General features: G+C 49.3%; 1 protein-coding gene across 3 annotated transcripts in view; it reads left to right on the top strand.

The window, feature by feature from the left end:
* Positions 1–16,739, top strand: part of Cracdl (CRACD like) — a 137,466-nt gene that overhangs the window by 118,883 nt on the left and 1,844 nt on the right. For 2 of the 3 annotated variants that reach the window (XM_076833081.1, XM_076833082.1), the window contains exons 8-9: positions 15,433–15,620; positions 16,527–16,671. In XM_076833081.1, coding sequence (XP_076689196.1) covers positions 15,433–15,620; positions 16,527–16,671 — 333 coding nt within the window. The remainder of the gene's footprint in view (positions 1–15,432; positions 15,621–16,526; positions 16,672–16,739) is intronic. The other variant, XM_076833083.1, reaches the window with a different exon arrangement.

Genomic DNA, 16,739 nt, shown 5'->3' with positions numbered 1-16,739 from the left:
GTGTGGAGCATGAGGTTAATTTTGCATATTTTGTAGTCACATGTTGGTGTTTTGGGAGGTAGCTCAACACATTGCCATTCTCTCCTGGGACCTTATTTGATAACCAGCAGTGACCTCCAAGCTGAGCTCCAGTCGACTGTGGTAATGCACCCCAGTCCTAGACCCTTTTTAATAAGAGTCTGATCCTCATTCATTCATGAATTCATTATTTCAGCAAATACTTAGTTTACTCCTGCTACACACAAGCAGTGTGCTCTCCCCCAAAGAGAAAAAACATGAGCATCTCACCTTTAGGGGCTCCTTCAGGAGGCATCCGCTGGATGCAATAGCAGAGTATAGAGATACCCATCTTGTCTTTGGATGTCAGGGACCTTTTCTAGAAGAAATGGGCTCAAAGAAACTGTCACCCTTCTCTAAGGACAAAGTTATTTCAATTATAGTTAAACTCATTTGAGGATTGAACCCAGGGGTCTTAAGCCACTGAACTACATCTCTAGCCCTTTTCAGTTTTTATTTTGAGACATGGTCTCATTAAGTTGCTTAGAGTCTCACTAAGTTGCTGAGGCAGGCCTAGAACTTGCAATCCTCCTGCCTCACCCTCCTAAGTGACTGGGATTACAGGTGCGCACCACCATGCCTCTTGTAGTCAAGTTCATTTGAATAGGTGTGTGTGTGTGTGTGTGTGTGTGTGTGCGCGCGCCTCCTTCTCAAAATGCATCCATGTCTCTTGAATTTTAAAATAAAACATGAAACATATCCTCTCAAAATTTTAAGCGTACAATGCAGTATCATTGACTATAGGTACAGTGTTGTATAGCAAACCTCTAGAATTTATTCAACTCACATAACTGAAATTTGACATATGTAATTAGTATTGATTTCCCATTTCCTTTACCCCCAGATGCTGGGAACCACTATTCTGTGCTTTGATTCTATGAGTTTGACTATTTTAGATTCTACGTGAGTGTGAGCATGAGGTATGAATCTTTCTGTGGCCTTTTTCACTTAGCATAGTGCCTTCAGGGTTCATCTATGTTGTTGCATATGGCAGAAGTTCCTTCCTCTTTGAGGCTGAATAATAGTCCAGTGTATGTACATACCACTTTTATTTATCCATTTATCCTCTCTTCTAAAGGACAACATTAGGGAGTAAAACTACTGATCCCTAGACATTAAAATGATAGAAGGTGGGTACTATGAGTAATTCTATGCACATAAATTCAGCCAATGAGAAGAAAAATGGCCAATTCCTTGAAAGACACAAACTATCAAACTTGCAAAGAAGAAATAGATATCCTAAATAATCCCATATCTGTTAAAGAAATCAAATCTTTACTTAAAAACTTTCCAGAATAGAAAACTGAAGGCCCAGTTTTACTGTTGATTTCTACCAAACATTTGAGGAATAAATAATACCAATTATATAAAATCTCATGCAGAAATAAAGAAGAGGAAGCAAACACTTCTCAATTTGTTTTGTGAGGCTGATACCAAAATTAAAGACAGTACAGAATACTGTGGACCCATATCCCTCATTGATTTAGATGAAAAAAGTCTTTAAAAAATGTTATCAAATTGTTTATTCTAACCACATGTGTCAGAAGCATATGAATGTCCAAAGGCAAAATTATGAGCCTTGATGTAAATCTCACATTATACACAATAATTAATTCAAAGGGGTCATGGCCCTTAACTGTGAAATGAAAACTATGAAACTTTGAAGAAAAAAATAGGAGAAAATCTTGGGGGCCAGGCAAAGAATTCTTAGATTTGCATGATCTATAAAAGGAAATGTGATAAATTTGACTTAATAAAATTAAAAACATTGCTTAGAAAAAACCTTGTTAAGGAAATAAAAAGATGATCTGTACACTACAAAAAATATATGCAGATCACACATCTAGTAAAGGACTAGTATCTAGAATACATAAAGTATTCTCGAACTCAACAGTAATAAAAACAAACCCATTAGAAAATGGGCAAAAATAATGAATATCCACCAGAGAGGATATGCATATGTCAGATAAGCACATGAGAAGGTGTTCAGCACTATTAGCCATTAGGGAAACACAAAACCTTAATCATTAAATTATTAAAATAGCCAAAACAAAAAACATCAATATACCATGTGCCAGGGAGGATGTGGAATGGCACTCTCATTCTGTTACAGTGCATTTCTTTATGTATTGATGATGAACGTAGAAAATGTACAGTCACATTGGAAAACAATTTGACATCTTCTTTGACACACTTGCCTTGTGACCCAGCAATCCCACCTCTAAGTGTTTATCCTAGCTAAATGAAAATTTCAGTTCCAAAAAAAGACATAGGTGAGTGTTTATTACAGCATTTTTCATAATCACCAGAAACTAGCAATAACCCAAATATTTTTCAGCTGGTGAATGAATAAGCAGATACATCTGTGTGATGGAAAACTGTTCAACAAGAAAAAAGAAATGAGCTCTTGATAATGCACAGCAACATGGATGAGTACTAACTGTAAATCGAGTCAGTTGCAAAAGATTATAAGCTGAATTAGTCCATTTACATGCAGTCTGGAAGAGGCAAAAATACAGAGGTAGAGAATAGATCAGCAATTGCCAGGGGCTAGAGGTAGAGAGAGGATTTTTTCTACAAAGATGAAGGACAGGGACTGGGGTTGTGGTTCAGTGGTAGAGCACTTGCCTCACCTGTGTGAGGCACTAGGTTCGATTCTCAGCACAGCATATAAATAAATAAATAAAATAAAGGTCCATCAACAACTAAAAAATTTTTTTAAAAAGATGAAGGACAGAAACATTCCCCAGGGTATTGGCACTACCCTGTCCTATTCATGATGGTTGTTACAAGAATCTAAGCATGTGTTAAAACTCAGAACTTCACAACAAAGAAAGTGAATTTTACTGTGTGTAAATTTTTAAATAATTTTAATATACACAAAAAAGACATAGTGACCTCCTCTTTACCCCTTTGTAAACTTCTGTAGTCCTACCCACTAAGAGAGAACCATCACTAACAACCAATATAGGCACATGAATCCTCCATTTTTTATCACAAAACATGGTACAGACACGTCTGATATTTCCATTGCATGATGAAGCAAGATGTTCCTCCTGATTGGAGTGAGTGGCCTTGAGCTCATTGTTTGAAGCACCAGCTGGGCAGTGCACTGCATTCCTTGAGCCAGTCCCCTCCCGACAGGGTGTTGCTCTTGCTTTGAGTTTTGCCCTCTTGTCCACAGAGGACAAAATGTGCTTGTCATTTTGTCCGTCCCTAGGACCCTCAGTTCTCTGGGATCTATTCCTGAAAGGATTCTCTAGATCACAGGGCATTTGCACGTCCAGTAGGCAACTTCAAATTGCCTTCCATAAGGGCCATACAGTTTCAAGTTTCTTCCGCCCCGTGGAGACCATCTCTTCTCATCAGCACTGGGCAGGGCCAGTCTCTCCCCCAACAGCTGACCTGGTGGAAGAAAAACGTCAGTCATGTTGTACACCCTGGGCAGCAAGTTCCTAGTGGGAAGTGCCTTTACCCTCCCTGCGTTCCTGTCCCCATACCAGCCCTGTCCTTGAACCTGACCTCCTTCCAACTCACTTCTCACTCTCTCTTCGGTGTCATGGATCTTACTGAAACCCAAGTTTCTCCACTTCTGCTGGAGGGTGAGGTCTGCATAAGCTACAGGTCCCTGCAGCTGAGAACCCTGTCACAACTCCTAATGGTGGGCTGTGCCCTCTAGGGTTGCTGCAGACCCCAGCAGACACTGTCAAATTTCTTCTTTCTGGATTCTTCTCCTGCAAATTCAATGAATGGAATCCACAGATGGGGATGAGTGAGGGTAAGAGCAGCATTTATTCAAGGGTGAACAGAAACAATTCTGCAGGCAAGAGGGGACTTGAGGGGGCACCGGAGAAGGGTTGCCGCTTGAGCCTGCTAGTCTAGGGATTTACGTGGCGTTTGGATGGGTGCTCTAGGTCCAGATCCATGCAGTCAGGGTTTGGGAAAGTACCGACGCTGTTGGTGAGCCCTCAAGTATGGACTTCGTCCAGGTCTGCCCCACTTCTGTTTTCTTGCTGCTCACTGAACCCAGTTTCCCAGGAAGTTGAAGTCGGTGGGTCATGGATGCCGGGGTCGTCCAGGCTGCCATGCTGTGTGGAGCAGGCGTCCACGCTGGGCCTGGGCCAAGCCGCAGTGGGGTGACAGGCAGCATACTCTGGCTGGCCTCGGCCCTGGCTTACTGTGCCTCAGGCCTGCACTGGTATGGAGGGGTCTGCAGAGCTGTGATCTCTGCAGATGCACAGTGCCCAGGACACCTGCCTGGGCTTGGCTAGGGATAGCACCAAGTAGTTGTCCATGAGACTGGGCCTCTACTGTGCTCTAGCCCGCTCAGGCCACCGCTTTACTACCATGCTCTGGGGACATGGGCTTGGCTCAGAACCATGGAGGCTCCTCTTTAAAAACTCTGCCCCCATCACAGAGCAAAGTTCAAACTTCTTGGTAAGCTACTTAAGGCCTTTTAGATTCTGCCCACTCAGTAATTCTTTTGTTTGTTTTTGATTTGGGGGTTTCTTTTGGGGGAAGGGGATAGCAGGGATTGAACCCAGGAGTGCTTAACCACTGAGCCACATCCCCAGCCCTTTTTTATTTTTTATTTAAAGAGAGGGCCTTGCTAAGTTGCTTAGGGCCTTGCTAAGTTACTGAGGCTGGCTTTGAACTTGCAATCCTCCGGCCTCAGCCTCCTGAGCTGCTGGGATTACAGGCAGCATGTGCCACCACGCCTGCTGACCAGTCAAAATTCTGCTGTTCTAAGCTCTTGCCCTCCCCCTCACTCCCTGACTCTCCCCCAGCTTCACGCCTACCCCCAGCTACTGACCTCTGCCACATGGACCACATTTCAGCTCACCCCAAACCTAACTCCTTAGGAACATCTGGGGTTTTTCCCCCCTCTGTTGAACACCCTGCCCAGGGCTCCTGTCCTGCAGGGGGTCCTCAGGCCATGGGTGCGTGACCAGTGCAGGGATGAGAGAGCAAAGCAATGCAGGAGCTGCAGGTGAGACTGAGGACTTGGATCTGGAGGTTTGACTCAGCTGTACCCCTCAGGGGCTGGGGGACCCCAAGCAAGTTGAGTTTCTCAACTTCTAAGCCTTAATTTCTTCCTTTGGAAAGTGAGGTTATGAGTAATAAGGGAACATAGGACAGCAAGAGCATTTTAACTGCAACATGTGGCAGTTCCGTATAGTACCATCATGCTTTTCTAAGGATGTACCCAAGTGTTCTTATCTCAGCTGCAAAGAACACAGTCTGTTTGGGATTCTCCCCATACTGATTGGGCTTAAGGTGCCAGTGCATAGGCAGAGCTTGATAGACCCAGAGAATGTGTTGAAGATCAGTGGCAAGTCAGGAGCCCACCCACCCCAGGAAGGGCAGGGGGGTGGGGTTGAAACTTCCTTGGAGAGCACAGCTGCAGTTGGGTGAGCCCCTAGGTCAGCAGGCATGGACTAGGGGAACCTCCCTCACCCAGAGTCTCCACAGGGGGCTCCCATGAGACTTCTTGGATAACTGGACAAATGTACCCTTCAATTTGGGCTCATGGAGGACTGGTACTGGACTCATGGCTACGGGCCAGACAGGGGTACCTCAAGACCCACTCTTCTCCCAGAGCCCTGCCAGATGGGCTACCTAGAGGGCAGGGGGACACTGGGGAGCAGAATCATAGCCTGAAGGAACCAGCCACGGACAGGAACCTTCCAGAGTCAGTTTTGGACATCTGTCAAGCCTGACCAGAACAAAACCCACTGAGAGAGTGGCAGGTGCCGATCACAGGACAGCCCTGTCCTCCCAACTGATTCTCAGTCTTGAGAAAGGAACCCCAGCCCAGACACCACGCGTTCAGGAGACAGGAGACGTCACCTGACTCGGCTCAGAGGAGATGAGTTCTCATTACTGATCACAACCAAAGTGACTTCAGTGACTGCTGGGACCTGAGAAGGACTGGGAAGGTCCTGGGACCCAAGTTTCCATCTGGGCCAGAGAACATCAGGGTGGAGCGTGCATTGCTCTGTCTGGAACCTGCAGATGCAGCCCACCCCCAGGGGGCAGGAGGTCAGGGGAGGAGGAGGGGGGAAGAGGAGAAAGCAGTGTTGTTGTGACAAGTGGGCAGCTGTCCCAGGCCTCTCGGAGGAGGGCTGAGGACAGAGGGGCCCGAAAGCCAGAGAAAGTGGCAAGAAGTAAGGCCAAAGGTGGTGACTGTGGGCACCCACCCTGCACAGCCCTGGGAGTAAACGTCCTGGGGGCTGTACACAAGCAGAGCCTGCAGAGGGGAGTCATCGGTCCTTTCTCAGGAAGTGGGCCATATGGCTAGCTGGACACTCTGTCTCAGCCACAGAGGAAACACCCTGGGCTTGCCCTTGAAGGTTCCCAGGAGGGAACATCTGCCCAGTAGCAAGGAGGTTGGCAGTTGGCGATGCTGGCTGCAAAAATCAGGGTCACCTGGGAGCCTGCCCCGACAAAGGCTGATGGACTGGTCCAAGGGACTACCAGACAAGGCTGTTTTTAAAGGGTCCCGGGTGGTTTTAATGAGTGGCCAGTGTTGAGATCCCCTCTTCTAGGGCATTCCTCAAACTAGAAAGTGCTTAACAATCTGATTAAGTTGCTATTTCTGATTCATCATTTATGCATGATAACAGCCCCTCTGGTCTGAGGACCCCACTTTGAGTGGCCAGGATCCAGAAGTGTGGTATCCACCATGGAGCCACCTGCTCCATTAGGCTGTTCAAATGTGAATTCAAATTAAATTAAAAATTCACTTCCTCAGTCACACCAGCCACATTTCCAGAGCTCAGGAGCCACGTACGACTAGGCAATAGCACATAAAAACATTTCCATTGTCACAGAAAGTTCTCTTGGATAGTGCCAATGTAGACAGTGTGCTATTTGGGGACTGTCATTAGCAAATAACATCTTTCTGAGATCCTGCAAGGACATTGCTCTTCTCAAAAATGTCTTGGGAGCCAGGCGCAGTGGCACACACCTGTAATCCCAGCAGCTCAGGGGGCTGAAATAGGAGGATCGCAAGTTCAAAGCCAGCCTCAGCAATTTAGTGAGGCGCTCAGCAACTTAGCAAGACCCTGCCAGCATTTGGTGGGTAGAGATGCTGAACATTTCTCCAGTGCACAGGACAGTGCCCCAGGACACAGAGCTGCACAGCCCAGTGTTAGTGGCACCAGGATCAAGTAAGGGACTCTGTTTGCCACTCATGAGTAAATTATGTGGGGAGGGAGCCAGTGCATAGGAATGTGGGGTCACACCCCTTCATGTGCCATACACATACTGTGTGCTGCAGAGAAGGAAGATCAGGTCAGGTCCTCATGGCCAAGCTTTGTCACATACTGGCCATGTGACCACTTATGACCATTTGGGTCACTTTTCTCTGAGAGAGGAAACTGACCCAATGTCCTTGCATTCGGAGGAGGGTTGTGATGTCATCATGAGCAAGATTCTGCTCTGAACATAGAGCTTAGCTGTTAGCATTGTTTTGGAAGGGAGAACCCACCCCCCCACATGCCTAGGGCTTGGGGACAGAGGGCCCATGTGTCCAATAGAGGAGGAGAAATCTGAGCTTGGTAGATAAGGACCATCCCTAGATGACTGTTCCCTCTTGGCCTCCAAACAATTCTCATGGAATTCCAGCTGTTGGAGAGATCCTCAGGTGGGCAGGGAGGGCCAAGGAACCCCCCCAGGGGAGCCGTCTGTGTACATTCCAGTTGTAGGATGAGAGTGCCTTGCGGCAGGATGGTTTCCCCCGCTTTTCATCATTCATCTGCTGGACCCCAGAGGTGCCTGGCAGGGAATGGCGACCATCTGTCTCTGGGCTCAGAGATGGACCTGGCTCACTGCCTTCTGCTGAAGGCTGGCTTTAAATGCACAGAGAGTGACCCTTGAGAAAATATGCTTTCAGTCCAGCTCCTGCATTCACCACTTGTTCCTGGGGACATGGGGATTGGGCTTGGCCACTCTGGGGTGTCAGCCTGCCTTGCCATGCCGAGCACTGGGTAGCTGCACTAGCTGCACCTGAAGTCAGGAAAAGAACCTGGCCAAGCATCTGCCCTTGGGGTGCCCCCAGTGAGCAGGCCTGCACGTGGGTGACCAGTTTCCTGGACTCGCCAGATAATCCGGATCCAGAAGTGATTCCCACGATGGTTTTTCTTCACAAATGCCTTCTCCATGGATTTCACCCGTGGGCAGCAGAGCCCGGAAACAGCTTGGACTAGAACAATGAACAAGGCCAACCCCAGGCCCCATTTGGAAGAAGACTCGAAGAAAGTCCTCCTGTGGACCGTGAGCAAACCCTGGCCCTGGGGCAAGGGCTGACCACTCCTCCATGGTGAATACGTCCTTCTCGTGCTGCCCTGAGAGACCTTCCAACTCCCTTGACCTCACGGGGCCAGTGAGTTACAAACCACGACATGCTGCCTGTGGCACCGTGTTAGGTGGAGCTTCGCAGAGACTGTCCATGGCCCGAGGGCTCGTCCTGGCCTTCACCAACGCTCACCTCTCAGGATATGAACACCTGCCCTGACCGTTGAAAGCAACGGTGGCTGTTCACTCTGCTGTGTGAGTTTGAAGACCGTGAGTGGGGGGACATGCCCGTCAGGGAGGGTGGGTTTCTGAATCTTGGGGAAGCAGAAGAGCTCAGCGAGGAGCCCCTGCCTGTGCCTCCTGACCTGGGAGGAGGGAACCGGAGAGGCACAGTTTGGCCCTTGAGTGCAAAGCTGGGAAAGAGGCTGCAGACATGGATGCGGTGACTGTCCTCTTGAGAGCTCCATTTTGCCACGAGGCGGTGTAGTGGGTTTGTGTGGAGAAGCAAATTCCCTGCCCTTGCTGGTCTGTGGAGTCTCATTTAGGACTGGAAATGGAAGCAGGAGGAGGGAGATGGCCTGGACAAGGGGCAGAGACCCCAGGGTGCACTTGAGACCCAGGGGAAATGAAGGGTCTGTTGACAAGGCAGAGGGCGCCCCTTGTCATCCCTCAGTGCTCTTTGGCACCTAGTCTCATTGCAGGGTAGAGCAGCCCTGGGCTGCAGAGTCGCCTCTGGGTGTGTGGACAGCAGCTGACTCCTAGCCCCTCGTGTGTCCTGACCACCTTAGAGTCGTTTTTCACTGTTGGTTGATATTCACATTGTATTGATGGATAATGTACTTACAGAGAGGTGCACAGATCCAGAAGAGATCACACAGGCAGCTGAAGGGATTTTAGGGTGAGGTTCCTGGGATCCTCTGGTCACCCTATCTACCTACCAATAGGTCACACAGTTACAGGCACGTTTCAGTTCCAAGACGCCTAATTTAAGATGCACTGCTGATCATTGACATTGAACTTGGGGCACATCACAGCTTTTTTGCCCTTCAGAACTCTAAACAGCACTATACTTGGGGCCACTTCAAACAGTGAAAATGCTTCCAAAGCCATCAGACGGCTCCTCCCATGGAAAACCAATGTCCAAGAGAGGAGTGTGGGGGAGAAAGAATGGCTTCCTTCAGTGCCAAGGAATGGAGAAGTGGGAGCCCCTGCTCACAGGTCAGCCTCTCAACTGAGGGGCAGAGGGGTCAGGATAGGAATGTGAGGCAAAGGGAGAGACTAAAAAGAGGGAGGAGTATCCTGTCTTTTCTGGGGATGGGCAGAGATCTCCCAAGAACTTGGCCGCCATTTCTTTGCACTACTTTTGTGGTCTGGTGTTTCCGGTCATGGTAGCTGGTAGGTGTCCTAGCTTTGAGGGTGGGAAGCAATTCAGCAAGTCTGGGTCAAGTTAACCCCACGTGATTTCTCATCTGAGAAACTAAACATTTCTCAGATGATCGACATGTCTACATGCAATGCTGAGGAGAATCTGACCCAGAGGTTAAAGCAACAAAGGAGACAGACAGACAGACGGTAGGCAGACAGAGATGCCAAGCATTTCTATTCCATTTCAGTCGACCGTTGGACTTCTGCAGAACCCCGTGAAAGCCAGTGTTTTCTGCAGAAGCAGTCTTCAGGTCCCTGAAGAGTAACCTAGGCCACCCTTATCACCATAACCCACATGTCAGAGATGTTATCTACAGCAGAGATGGGGAGACTGATAATGAATTGCCCTGCTATGTGTGGCCTCCAAAATTGGTGATTTTTTAAAATCAACGAAGAGCAAGTGAAACCAGAAGGTTTATTTAAGTTTTTCCTCAGTAACAATTCCCCTCTTGTCTTGGTTCATTCTTTAGTCTTGAGGGATTTGGGGTCTATTAGAGGTCGTTCGGGAGGCCATCTTGGACCCCACAGGTTTTAGCTGGTCTAGTCACAAGGCGCTCCTCATCCATCAACATCCTGTCCTTGGGGTGAAACAGAATTAGATGTTGAGCAATAACTCAGAGTTATTGAATTTCGTCAGGCTGTGTGGCAGTTACACCGAGTAACGAGAACACCAAGAAAAAGGCCCCCAAATGTGCCTTTTAGGCCACAGAGAGGACACTTATATATAATATAGAGCTAAAACAAGAAGACAGAGTGCGCTCCTGTTCAGCCTCAGCTGGGCAGAGCCTCAGCTGGGCAGAGCCACATCAGGCAAGTCACCCAGCCATTATCTACGAGTGACCACATCACGTGAGCGTTGGCTAGAGGTTCCAAACACACTTGAGCAAGTCTGTGAATTATCCGTGAGACTCGGAGAACCATCAAGATTGCCTGTTGAACATGAAAAGGAAGGAGCGGTGATAAGTTTAATTGTGAAGTGGAGCTGGTGGGTCACAGCCCTGGCTCCCATCACTGGGTGTGGGAGCTTGCTCTATGAGAAACTCCTGCCCGCCCCCCAAATGCCCACGGTTTGGAGAGTGAGCCTCAGGTGAGCAGTGCAAGCCCAAGGTAAGATGGCACAGCTTGGCACGTGCACAGAACTGATGAAGAGCCGCTGCAGACTTTGCCAGTGGGTATTGATCAGTCTGTCTAATCCAGGACAGACGATAGATCAATAAATGCTTTTAAAACCAAAAAAAAAAAAAAATACAAGTGGAAGCTCTTCAAGAAGGAAGCCTGAAATGTGGGTGAGGCCAGGAGTGTCCCCAGGGCCCACGTCTGCTTCAGGGGTTCTCTTGGAGTCTGTCTGCACATCCCATTCCCACCATGTCAACAGGCCTGTGACTGAGGATCTAGAGGGCATACAAGGACAGGACCAGACTCTGCCTCTCAAAGCACCGGGGCTTGGTCCACTCCTCTGACTCCAGCTACTTATGAGAAAAGATGATGACGCCTTCACTTGAGATTGAAAGTCTTAATGGATCCATTCTGGCCTCTTCCATAGACAGTGTTAAAGTCCTGGGAATGAGCTGCGCCATATGCATTTTTAAGATGGCGGCCAAGCAGAGAAAGGTTGGTAAGTCTTCACACAGCTCCCTTGAGTTGCTGCCTCATGGGAAACATTTTTTGTCTCCCTTTGTAATACTCTTATCTACTTTCTCAATTTGTACAATGTGCACATGTACTTTGCTAAATGAGGCGCAGGAATCTGGCCATCCTGCTGGGTTATCCTAGGGCCAAAGGGCAAGGAACCACAGGATTTTTCATCTGAGGGCTCATTGACTCTCACTCAGAGGACAGTTCATGGCAGCTGCCAGCTTCTAGACTCACCTATGACCCAGGTGTCAGGGCATGATTTAGAGCACCATCCTGGCCCCAGGTGGGCACTATAGAAGTCTTAATGAAATCAGACCTTAAGGCTCAATTTTAACAGGCATCCCCCAAAAGGGTTGGGAAGGATAACTATCACCATTCAGTGAGTCATTATGAAGTGATGAAATGCACCGGTCCCAGGTAGGGGTGGTTGAACATCCTTAGAAATGGCTTAACATTGAGGATTTTGGGAATGGTCCATTTTACATCTTCTTGAACGTAGATCGCTCCATCATGATGTGGTCTGGGTCATGGTGCTGGCTCTGGACACTGTGGTTATCTTCCCCTACGGTACCAGAGTCTTGTGAGAGGAGGAATCTGAAGAGTGACACATGGGTGTGTCTCCTGGGATTATGGGTGAAAACCAGGCTACCATCTTGAGCAGCATGTTACTGCATCAGATCCCACCAGGGTCACCACAACTCAGCACAGAGAACCGATGGCTGTCCTAGAGATGGCTCTCCAGGGCGCATTGGTGTGTGCGGGGCCAGGCTTCTCCATGACCTGGCAGGGTAGCCTTCAGACCCTGCTGGCACTCACTTGCTGCCTGGCCCATGCTGGGCACAGTGGACCCAGAGATGACCAGAATGAGGCCCCTCCCTTCACGAGGTTTGCAGGCAGACCAGCACCAGGCCTGCTGGAACCACTGAATCCTTAGGTATCAGAGGGCCAGCCAGGCTGCCAGACACAGCAAGGAGCTGGGGTACAACCAAGCACCCTGTGGGTTCTTGTCAGCACAGGGAACAAGGGCTCCTAAGTCTTACTCTTGGGACTGGAGTAGGATTTGACCAAAGTCTACATCCTTCTTCTGTAGGAGAAATAATAATAATACCAGAAATAAAAGTAATAACAGCAGAGGTTGTGGGGACAGCGAAGGCCCAGAGCAGACCCAGGTGCCAGGAGCCATGCCAGCTGCTTTCCAGGAAGGGCTCATGGAATCTTCCAGCAAGGCTGGGAGGTGTAGAGGGTGGGCTGTCTCATGGAATGATATGACCTCCATGCCGGGAGGTGTTGATTCTGCTATTTTCCTCACTAGACACTGAAACCGGGTCTCAGAGGGATTCGTGAATTAGCCTAAGAGCATGTTGCTAACCTGAGGCCTTAAACCCAGCCGTCTAGCCCCCGGGGCAGGTCATTAGCTGCTCGGTTGCCCTGGCCCCAGGGAGGGAACAGTCCTCATTAGCAGAGCCACTGATCCCAAGCCTGAGGACAGGCTCTCTTGGAAATGAGTGCTTACATATCTACTCTTCAAGAAGAAATCCTAGAGGTAGGGGAGAGTGTCCACAGAGGGAAGGAATTTGGAGAAGAGCAAACTGACCAACCGCTCTTTTGACAAATCTTACCCTAAGTAACAACAGGAAAGCATTTTCCTCTTTTCAAACATTGTTTCCCTGTGACGTGCATCGCCTGGGGTGAGCCTTGGCCATACAGTAGCTTTCTGCACCTCCAGCTCTTGCCTCCCAGAGGTGTTGGTCCACTGTGTTCTAAGACCTGATTGCTGCCTTCCTTCCCTTTGGGGTAGCTGTGAGGGGGACTCTGTCTCTAGGGCCTCAGCAAAGGGGATCACACAGATCCAGACTTGAAATTGCAGCTCCCTGGTCTGAGAAATGTTCTTGGGATGTTGGTTGCCAACCCCAGCACTCTTGACAGCTTAAACGCCTTGTCACTTGGAGAGGAGAAATTGAGATGTCAGAGGGCTTTCGCCAAATCCCCAGGAGATTAAGGCTGTCTGTGTATTGAAGCAGGAAAAGGTAAACAAAGGGATGTTTTCAGCTGATTTTATCTGACACATCTACATTGTCTGGGATTAAGGACATTCTGAGTGTGTGCAATCTCAGAAGCGACCTTGACCTTGAACGTTCATGCTTCACAGCTGTCACATCATAAGGCCTTGGATCCCTGAAGCCTGCCTTATGCTGCACAGCACCTTGCCTTCATTCCCTTCTCCAGCCCTCCTGGGGTGGACAGTATGCCCCAGACCCCACAGCTCCTGCCCCTTGCTGGGTGCCCAGGGCAGGGAGCTGGGGGGTGCAGGCCACAAGAGCCACCTAGATCTACCACAGAGCAGAATGCCTCATCACCCGGCTCTGCCTGAGCTTGCCTGGGACAGGTGAGCTTCTGTGAGACTCAGCATTGTAGAAAACGTCTGCCCCGTTATCCTCCTCTCAGCTCACCTTAGGTGGTGGCTTTTCTCTGTCCCTCTTGGTGTGCTGCTTCCCCTGCCCAGGAGCTTGGCCCGGGACAGTCCCCATAAAAGGATCTGGAGGGAATCAGGACCCCTCTGACCTTTCTGCCTTCCTGACAAGGAAGAAGAAAATATGGAATGTAAGGAAAGGATGGCCCTTGGAGGGGAAAGCAGGAAGCAAGAAGGAAAGAGGACAATCGGTGAAAGATTGTGGCCAGATGCTTGGTGCCACTGTCCCTGAGGGTCACCTTATCACACACTGGTACTTCCTGGTGCAGGTACAGGGCCCACTTCCCCTGTAGGTGTGTACATGAACATAGACATGTGAATACACAAACACGTGCACACACACACACACACACACACACACACACAGTGTATCTATCAACATTGTCCCAGAGACAAGCCACGCAACAGGTGGCTTGTCTTGTCCTTCTGTGCTTGGAATGGACTTCTGCCAGCACACTGTCAATATAAGGAAAGAAAACAGTTACCTCTGGTCAAGTTCAACCAAGCTGTGTTGTTTACAAAACTACAGTTCCCATAAATTCAAACCCAGAGTGAAATCCCCGTTTCTATTGTGCTGGTGTGGTGTGGCAGGTGCCCCTGACCAGCACGACACAGACCCGGTGAGGCAGAGAGGAGGGTGCGAAGGGCATATTGGGTACGAATGTGAAGAAATAATAGGATGAGAACAGAAAGGAGCCGCCTAAGAGAAAAGCAAAAATCCAGAAAGGCAGCATTGAGGATACTCTGGAACTCTGGTTGAGAACAAGAGATGAGAAATACCATGTTCCACACGCAGCCACCTGCCACCTTCTACCTGAGAGGCAATTACTGGGTGCTCTGGAGAAGGCATAAAATATGAAATGACATTAGTATTGTTTTCCACCAAAGAAAGTTATGTTAACAGTTGTTAAAGACGGGAAGAGTCGGGCATGGTGGCGCTCACCTGTAATCCCAGCAGTTTAGGAGGCTGAGGCAGGAGTATCTGGAGTTCAAAGCCAACCTCAGCCACTTATAGAGGGCCTTAGCAACTTAGTGAGGCCCTGTCTCAAAATGAAATATCAAAAAAGATTGAGGATGTGGCTCAGTGGCTAAGTGTCTCTGGTTTCAATCCCCAGTACCAGGGGGAAAAAAAAAACAGGAAAACAATAGTGTTTCTATGGCATCCAAACAAATCAGGAATCAGGGAGTGCACCCTGGTCCCAATGATAGCATCCTATTGAAAAAAAAATTGTGTCTATTTATGTGTGTATTTTTATCTCCTTCCAGGAAAGATTCCCTAGGAGGAAGTTAGCTTTAAAATCCACATTACTTAGAAGGGCAGTTGTATTTAATTTTTTTGTGGCTCACACTGGAGGAACATAATCTCTTTGATGCATCTTTAGAAAGAAAACGAAGTCCCCCTTAAGAAAAGTGTCAGTCCCACCCATGTGCTCCCAGACCTCCTGCCCCTGGCCCCTTCCACCTTGCCAGTGCCATACAGTGGGAGAAGCCAAAGGTGGAGCTGCAGAGGGAGTGGGTGGCCTGCTAACCTGTGCCTCTACCCACAGAAAAGAGTCTGCCAGCAGGTCCCGGAGCTGACGGGCAGCCCACGCCACCCTGGATCACCATGGCCCGGCAGAAGCGGCGAGGGCCCCCAGACCAGCCCCTCAACCAGGAAGACAAGCCTGGGGTGCAGATTCTGAAACCAGAAACAGGAAAGCAGACCAAGGCATCCGACAGAGCCCAGGTGCTGAGAGTGAGCACCTTCTGTTTCTGTGCATTCAGTGGAGAGCAGCTGGGGCTGGGACCACACATCCCACATGGGCATCCCAGAGACAGGCAGTCACCTGTGATGATTGCCAACATGTCGTCGAGGGTCAGCAAAGCAAAACCAATGATGGGCCAGATTGTAGCCTCCATGGTGGAGCAGTCTGCCTGCTCTGCGCTTGGGCTGGGCTGTTGGGAATGTGGGGAAGCATGTGAATCACTAGGCAGCGGAGACGGCGCTCTGCTCCTGCCTCCTTGGCAACACAGCTCAGCATCTGGAGAAAGGGAAAGGAGGTTAAAATAACTTCTCGCTTAGGCACCCAGCGGCAGTGTCAGCATCTCCGGTTCAGTTCTTTGTGTGGCTGCACGTGCTGCCCGCGGGGGCTCCCTGTTCTCACCTGGGGCTGTGGGGGGTCTGGAACCCTGGGTTTACTCTCCCTATTGTGGCTGTGTGAGGAAGGAGCAGAGCCTGCTGCAGGACCTCCTTCCCTTCAAACCTCAGTTGTCCTGGGACTGCGTGCAGGCTGAGGCAATTTATAAAAGAAATTAACCAGCCTGGAGCGCGTGGGTTCATACCGAGTGTTGTAAAAGTTCACACGACTATTTTCAAACCCAGTTTGTGTTGAGTTTGGCATGGAACCCTGCCATGCAGCATCTGGGCCTGCGGCTGCATGTTGGGGACAGGGAAGATGCCACGATGCACATGCGGGCTGGGGTCACTCTGGGCACTAGCGGGAGCTCCAGCGTTCTGATGCTGGACATCAGAGAGTTGTCAAGAACCAGTGGCACAGCGCATCTCTGGAGAGACGCCTCACAGCTCACTCCCTTGGGCTGGGTTTGTCCCTCTCTGAGTCCATTCAGCTGGACAGTGTGTCCCTTTCTTGTCTCACCCTAGGAACCCGTGAAGCAAGCCGACTTTGTCCGCAGCAAGTCTTTCCTGATGACCCCTGCTAAGCCCACTGTGACCCAGAAGCAGGGGGCAAAGCTCAGCCTCAAGGAGGGTCTGCAACGAGGAATCTCGCTGTCCCATCAGAACTTGGGTATGAGATCCGCACGCGTTCCTGAACACGGTCATTGTCTTCCTGGAGGGCTCCTGAAGTTTGGGCCT

The sequence above is a fragment of the Callospermophilus lateralis genome, chromosome 14 (genome assembly GCF_048772815.1).
Source record: "Callospermophilus lateralis isolate mCalLat2 chromosome 14, mCalLat2.hap1, whole genome shotgun sequence".
NCBI classification, from domain to species: domain Eukaryota; kingdom Metazoa; phylum Chordata; class Mammalia; order Rodentia; family Sciuridae; genus Callospermophilus; species Callospermophilus lateralis.
Note: the sequence above shows the minus strand (reverse complement) of the source record. Positions and strands in the feature narration are given on the sequence as shown.